General features: G+C 39.2%; 1 protein-coding gene across 1 annotated transcript in view; it reads left to right on the top strand.

The window, feature by feature from the left end:
* Nucleotides 1-1,270: 1,270 nt before the first annotated feature.
* Nucleotides 1,271-7,967, top strand: part of TMEM130 (transmembrane protein 130) — a gene marked incomplete at its 5' end in the record, with an annotated part of 8,917 nt that continues 2,220 nt past the window's right edge. The window contains 5 exons of the mRNA XM_009578405.1: nucleotides 1,271-1,586; nucleotides 3,474-3,642; nucleotides 4,757-4,926; nucleotides 5,583-5,667; nucleotides 7,592-7,794. Coding sequence (XP_009576700.1) covers nucleotides 1,271-1,586; nucleotides 3,474-3,642; nucleotides 4,757-4,926; nucleotides 5,583-5,667; nucleotides 7,592-7,794 — 943 coding nt within the window. The remainder of the gene's footprint in view (nucleotides 1,587-3,473; nucleotides 3,643-4,756; nucleotides 4,927-5,582; nucleotides 5,668-7,591; nucleotides 7,795-7,967) is intronic.

The following is a 7,967-nucleotide window of genomic DNA, read 5'->3' as shown; positions in this document are numbered from 1 at the left end:
GGCAGGGACATCTTCAACTAGATCAGGTTGCTCAGAGCCCTGTCCAACCTGACCTTGAATGTTTCCAGGGATGGAGCATCTACCACCTCTCTGGGCAACCTGTGCCAGTGTTTCACCACCCTCATCGTAAAAAATTTCATCTTTATATCTAGTCTGAATCTAAAAAACCATTACCCCTTGTCCTGTTGCAACAGGCCCTGCTAAAAAGTCTGTCCCCATCTTTCTTATAAGCCCCATTCAGGTATTGAAAGGCCACAATAAGGTCTCCCCTAAGCGTTCTCTTCTCCAGGCTGAACAACCCCAACTCTCTCAGCCTGCCCTCATAAGAGAAGCATTCTATCCCTTGATCATTTTTGTGACCCTCTTGTGGACCCCCTCCAACAGGTCCGTGTCTTTTCTGTGTTGAGGACTCCAGAGCTGGATGCAGTACTCCAGGTGGGGTGGGTTGCAAGCGCACATTGTCGGTTCATGTCCAGCTTTTCATCTACCAGTACCGCCAAGTCCTTCTCTGCTCTCAACCCCTTCGTCCCCCAGCCTGTATTGATACCAGGGGTTGCCCCAACCCAGGCACAGGACCTTGCATTTGGCCTTGTTGAACCTCATGAGGTTCACATGGGCCCACTTCTCGAACTTGTCCAGGTCCCTCTGGATGGCAACTGATCTGGCACTAGGGCATGGTACAAGTTTCATTTACATTGGGATTTTTGGTCCTTTCCTGGAAAAGGAAGTCCGTGGTGTACCGTAGAGAAGAAGAAGCTGGTACTGAGGTTTTTTTGTTCAGTTAGGAGGAAGGTGGGGGAGACTCATGGGTCAACAGGCCTGACAAAGGAGTCTGTTGGATGAAATATTACCTGAGTTTGAAAGTTCATTTTTTTAGGACAGGGATTAGAGCTGAGATTGACTTTCTTCCAGTAGCTGGAAGTTTAGTGACTGTGTTACATCATTAGTGACACTGAACCTACAGCCAGCGCCCAGCTCTGCCTATAAAACCTCATCAAAGTTTTTGTGATGTTCTAGTCTGAAGCTCCCTTCTACTATCAACATTTCTAGGACCAAGTCTAATGTGTTGTTTAATGCTACTTGTTTGAACTCATATATATATATGCAACAGTTTCTGTTCCAGGTTTTTAAAAGGTTAAAAAAAAAAAAGGTGGTAAAATCTTTGCTGGGATGAGTGTCATTGTGAGTCACATAACTACAGCTGACTAGTTAAAATGTGTAAATACATAAATAAAATGAAAAATGCAATACAACAAGGTTTGGTGTTTTTTTTTTTTTCCTTCTGATTTCCACAGAGGAGTATGGTCTGGAAATAACCAACAATGGTCCCATCACAACAGGAGCTCAAGCTACTGTTCACGCCAGTCTAAGTATGAAGAATGGCAGTGTCGCATCAAACTTGTATCACTTTAACTGGATTTATGCACCTCTAATTCTGATAGAGAGATCCGAGCAGCAGTTTAACTCCACAATTAATGTGACCGGTGAATTTCCTGGGACTTTTCCTGTATCTGTCTGGGTGACTCATAGAAACTGTTGGTTATGTCGGCCAGTTGCTAGAAATGTCACCATGCTTCAGATTACAGGTAAAATGGCTTTACAACTTCTACTTCTTCAGGAAGTCAGTTTACATCAGGATGCTTGCTGCCTCTACTAGCATCAGAAAAATGAAAGCCAGGTGTAAATACGGCTTCTGCCAACAGAGTTTGGTTTGTGTAGCCCTTTGATTGAAGGTGGTTTTGGATGGCACTGTACTAACTGGGCCATGCTGTAGTCTACCTACATCCAGGAAGCAAGTGTGAACCTGCCCATGTTTTCCTGCCTCTGTCACTTAGAGAAACTGAACTAGAAACCAGATGCTTCAGTAGCTGCAGTTCACATATCAGCGTTGTTCAGTGATGTCCAGACCCCTAAAACAATGCTTCCTGTACTTCTTCCCAGCATTTCTAGTCCTAAAGTTAGGATGGTCAGCAGCAATGACAATCTACTGATTTTCCCTCTTGCATGACATAGCAAAAACTTAGGCCATCAGCACACCAGCCAACAGAGCCATTACATTCTTTTTTAAAGTTCTGATTGAGTGTACTGAAATTGGATGTGAAGTCATGGCTGCATTTCCAAATATTGCTAAGTGCAATTTCAGCTTACTGGGAATATTCATAACCATAAATATGCATTTCTTGACAAATTGACCAATGGTGTGGTATGGTTAACATAATCTCTGATACAGGATTGACATGTAATATCATCTGACGGCTTCCCACAATCCCTTCTTTCAGAGACCAGTAACCACGTCCCTCCAACCACACGTCCCAATGCTCTACTTATATGCTCCAAAATAGACTCAGCTTCCAGCCGAAGATAAGGATGTGCATGAGGACAAAAGAGCTAATCATAGGGCATAGCTGACATTTTGGGGAATAGCTATTGAGATTTTTCTTTGAGAAACACCAAGCTTTATAAAAGTATACATTAAATCTTTTCTCCCTTAAGAACTGCAGCCTTGCTGAATATCTACTTATTCCTTTCTCGCTTTGCACTGTCTTATATTCTCATGCCACAAGCAAAAGGGATAGAAGCTTTCTATAACTGTAAAAGGTAAGATCCCATTGTACCTTTCTGCCTTCCCCGAGCAAGAGCACCCACAGGGGCTTCATGAGGGCCCAGAGGTAGTTGCCAATAACTCATATAAATTACAACTCCAGTTGGTAAGTTACCAGCCCCATTCTGAAGCAGTAATTGTGATTCTTATTTGTGCATCAAGAGAACAGTTAACCAGATATAATGAATTGTTAACAAGGTAAGGTAAGGTAATTAATATCCCATTAATTTTATAATGAGCTGATAAGCATATCATCATACCTCTTTATTCATAGATTAGAGGGTTTTTTTAGATCAGCCTTTGCCAGTCCTCGTAAACAAACTTGAGCATAGCATCTCTTGCAGACACCAAAATCAAAATTTCACCCTTTCTGTATTCACAATATATAGCACATCTGTTATTCACAGTGGTCAAATTTTCATTTCTGTGGAAGTAGCTAAAACTAAAAATCAAAAAACAGCAACATAAAAACCCCACAAAACAAACAAGCAAAAACCACCACCCCAAACATGAAGGGCGTGTATACTGGTTTGATTCTGAATCCCTTGATCTAGACACTTGATGTTAATCCCAGTTCTTTTTAAATCAATAGTAAAAATTGATATTGACTTCAATCAGTCTAGGATTATTTCTCTTAGTTCTATTAGAAGCTTTATCATGGCCCATTGTATAACCCTAAATAAGTAATTTAATCTCTTCGCTTCACTACATGTGTAACACCGAGTAATAGGTATAAAATACACTTAACCACTTGGACTAGGACACAGAAAGACTTACGCAGTACATTTTAAATAATGTTTTGATACTCACACAGAGCATGCTATGAAAGTGATATATGCTGTCATTCTTTCTCCACCTTATTATTCTGCAGAATTTATAACAGGGAATCTTACCATTGCCCAGATAGAAGACAGTAGATTTATCACGCGTGGTTCTAGTTCCTCCACTGGCACCATGAGCCGGATTTCCTTCTGTCTTCATGACCCAAGTCATTACTTCAAGTCAGCATCATTTGTCTACAACTGGGATTTTGGAGATGGGTAGGTGTGGTTATTTTGTTTGCCTTAATGAATATTCAAGATGGCTCTGATTTACATGTTCATCTAGAGAAACATCCTGATTAAATCATAGGACAAAGCATACACCTTTGTCAGTTGATACATTCTTAGCATGTTAACCAGGTGAATTACAAAAACTTTGGTACAGAAGTCACTGCATACTCACAAAAAGGTGATGTTTTAAAGACCTAAATTTCTTGTTCAAATATATGCTTCCGTGTATTACTGTGTGTGCAATGAGCCGAACTGAATGAACTGGAAAAAGTAACTTATTGTAAATTGTTATTTTAAAACATCATTACACCTGCAGATCTTCATTAGCAGGTGGTGGTTGTTGAATATGTGAATAATTTGTGCACTTAAGGAAAACAGAAGCAGTATACTGTCTTGTAATTGGGCAGTAAGTAGCTGTTACTATGACCAGCTACTCATAAACATACCACAGCTTGGGTGAGGAGCTTTTGAATGTGTATAGGTCTCTCAAATAATATAGAGGTGCACACCTAATGCTTACCTAATAACAAAATGGAGGGGGAAAAAAACTCCAACATAGCTCATAACCGTCAGAAATAAAATCGTGGGTAATATCTAGCCCTTAAGCCACTCTGCAGTAGGGAGGAAAAAAGACATTCAGTTATTTTCCTTCTCAGAGGATTAATATATGTCCTGTACAAATAAGTGTATGCAAATAGAAATGTAAGCTTTAGTCTTCGAATACTAAATTTTTTGTTTCTTTCTTTCTCCCCCTCCCGCCTTAGTGCTTCAGTTAGCTTATAGTCCACCTGCTATAAAGGTAGTTTTCATAATTTACTGACTACTCCTATTCCATTTTGTGAATTCTTTTAGCATTATCTTTCATTTCTTTGATTAAAAATGCATAAATATACTCTGGGTCTTATAGCGATTGTAGTTTTATTGGTAGTGCCACAGACATTAATCCTCATTGATACGGACATAAAGTAGAATTAGAATCACAGCCGACTGTAGCATTGTCTATAAAGAAAATATATTCGAGCTTGCTCCTTTCTAAATCAGAAATATGCAAGGACTTGGTAAAAGGCAATTTTGATTCTAAATCTTTTCATGTTACCCATAGAGTTTATCAGATTACCAAGGAACCCTTTGTCTACTATAACTGCTCTACCATGGGGAATCGCACAGTGCATCTGAAAGTCATAGCTGAATGGGAGCAAATTGGAAGCATCATACATGAAAGAGAAACGGTGCAGAAAACTGGTGATTTTACCACTGCTCTGGAGCTGTTAGGTAATTATAAAACATTCTGCATACTCAGAACAGAACTTGCTATATATCTATATATCAGATACAGTCTAGCTTTAATGTGATAATACAACTTCAGCATTATTTCACATGCAAGAACTGGTCAACATTATTCAATGAAGAGTTTCCATTGCAAAATGGACTTTGCGCTGTTCTAGTGCAGAAAAAATGGGGGGAAATATATAAAATCTTCTGTTTCTTTTTCATTTACTGAAAGTTTCACTGTCTTTCACAAAAGTCTCACATACGCTTAAAACTTACAATAAAATGTTTGCTGTAACTTACGGAGGATTTGTTTGTTTAATTTATGACAGCTATCCCTAAAACATAAATTAGTTAAAATAAGCATTAGGAAAGTCTTATTGATTTGATCAGCTTCCAGAGTAAATAAATACATAAGTAAAAATGTACAGGATTAATAAACTAGTTGATTATATATTAAAAATAAATCACAAAACATTCAGAAAACCTACAACAGCTCTACCGCTAGGTTTTCTTTTTGGGTGCAAGGCAAGTAGTATTATTTGTGTGACTGATGGAGCTAAAATCTGTGAAGTCTATGAAAACAAACCTTCACTGGAAAACCAGTGAATTTCAAGTTTACATGTGGAGTGTGACATGTTTTTTTTTCTTCCTCTCAGATGCTGTTAAAAGTATTAATGTAGTGGGCTCCAGAGAGACTCACGTAATGGAAAACTTGAGTTTATCTCTTCATATCAACGGCACGTAAGTAGCAAACACAACTTCTTTCCCCAAAAAGCATTGTCTATTTAAGTGTTTTTCCCCACTGTTTCCTTAAAACAGTCAGTTGCACTCCGCAGAACTGTTTCTTAAAACAAAAAAGAAATTTCCTTTGAACAAAATACTGTTGAATATTGCTTTTTCCTGACTTGAAATACCATGAACTCTAAGAGCCTGACACAGCCTGCATCTTTACAGAAAAGTGAAATCCTGCTACGTAAAGCAAATGTTATTTTTATATCTTTGTAAAGAGAATGTTAGAAGAGAACTAGCCAGAGAAAAATAGTGGGAAAAATTACATTTTAAAACTTCCTTTTGAATTTTTCTCCTTGACCAATTTCCCCACCATTAAATTCAACTGTATTCAGAGTCCTGTTGCATAGCATCGATCCTTGACTGGCATATGGAGTAATGGGTTTGGGGAATAATTTTGGCAAAGTTAAGATTGCCACAAGATGAATAAGACAGAGAGGCTCCATGCAGTGAGGATTATAGGAATATAGAAGAGTCATGAGCACCTCGATCCTACACAAGCTCTCTCAAGCTGCAGGATTTAGAACACATCAGAGGTTTTTTGTATGGCAGAAGCATTTTAAATACCATTGAAACACTCAGGAAAGCTCCTTTACCATAAAAACTCCATGACCACAGAAGTCATTTATTCTCCAGAAGGGTGACACTTTCACGTTCTGCTACTGGGACCTGTTTAGGCTAATACTGGATTTAAAAAAAAACAAAAAAGAAAAAAAGAAAAAAAAAAAGAGCAGGCAGGGCTGTTAGTAGGGATGCAAGATGGAGCGAGCAGCACCCAACGCCGCAGAGTCATTTGCCAAAGGCATAAATAGTCCTAATAGACAAAGCAGCACAATTTGCATTCAGAAAGTGAATGGCACCTTGGCAGGAGTGGAAACTGGAGATGGCATACAAGTAAATATGAACAGCCAAAAACCATTACAGGCAAACCTGAGATCCCTAAAAGCAGGCTTGGTTTTAGGATGGACAATGTTTGCCAGACCTAACCTCCTGGCCACAGGACTGGGACTGACGCAATAGGAGTTTATGATAGAGAAGCAACGACAAAGGCTTGAGAAATGGCTTATCAAAAACAAAGCTAGAAAATGAGCTAAACACACAAATATGCTGCTTTCTTTAGCAGAGAATGCTAGGAGAGATAAGGACCAAAATGCAAATAAGATGGGGTAAAGAAAAGCTCTATCTGTTGGCAGAATCAAAGTCCATAGTGCATAAGGTGAGTCCAAGCAGAATCAGTTGGAACAAGGGTCTGAAAATGTAAATAAAAGGCATCAACTAGACACGGTGAGAAGACACATGGATTGCACCTAGATTGCTTAATAGCAAATAAAACCCTTTTTGTTATTGTAAAGGAGCACTGTGATCCTTGCAATTTATTTACCTTTTCCAGCTATTAGTCCATTATACAGAGCTCACCTTACATTCTTTCCAGTTTTGGTTGTAGGCTTTTTTTAATCAGAGAAGTCTTGGGTGTACTTCAGTAGCACAGACAGTGATCTCCACTGTGTGAAAAGAACAAAGGAAAAACAACCTATACTCCCTTGGAAGGGCAGGAAAAAAGGTTCCTTTTATCTTTATTGGAGAAGGACGGTAAGAGTTTTCTACACACAATGGCCTGCCTATGACCCACACAGGTATTTAGCTCTCAGCTGAAAGGCTCGCTTTTATAGAAGTACCACAAAGAACTTTTTCAATTGACAAATGCTATAAACCAAACAATTGTGCAGTTAATTACTTCTCTATTTGTATTTAGATTAACCTCATTATTTTAAAAATTGTTATGCTATTTTAACCAAGTGATTCATCAGCTCTTAGCCAAAATTTTTGCGAAGCTTTCACCTAATTTTTTTTTCGTTTTGTCTTTTTGTCATTTCAGCCCGCCGCTGGCATTATGCTGGCTTATAAAGTCTGAGTGCATTCCACTTGAAGGTGAAAAATGCCATCTGGTGGTGATTAATGGCTCCTGCTACAATCTCAGCCATACTTTCAGTGATGCTGGACAGTATTGCCTCAGCGTCAGAGTGGAGAACGGCATGACGATGCTGCAGACATACCATCAAATAAAAGTGTGGCCAACAGGTGAGGAGCAGCCAGTCTGAGCAGCACGGGGATTCCCACCTGTCAGGGAACTGAGAGTCTCAAACATGTCAGGGACAATTACTAGTCTGCAGATGAGGTTTCTGGAAACTGGTAGAGATCCCCGAAAGCATAGGGAGCAGGAAGAGAAAGGAGAGCCGGTAATGTGCCTACTG

This window comes from Fulmarus glacialis, unplaced genomic scaffold (genome assembly GCF_000690835.1).
Source record: "Fulmarus glacialis isolate BGI_N327 unplaced genomic scaffold, ASM69083v1 scaffold22605, whole genome shotgun sequence".
NCBI classification, from domain to species: Eukaryota; Metazoa; Chordata; class Aves; order Procellariiformes; family Procellariidae; genus Fulmarus; species Fulmarus glacialis.
Note: the sequence above shows the minus strand (reverse complement) of the source record. Positions and strands in the feature narration are given on the sequence as shown.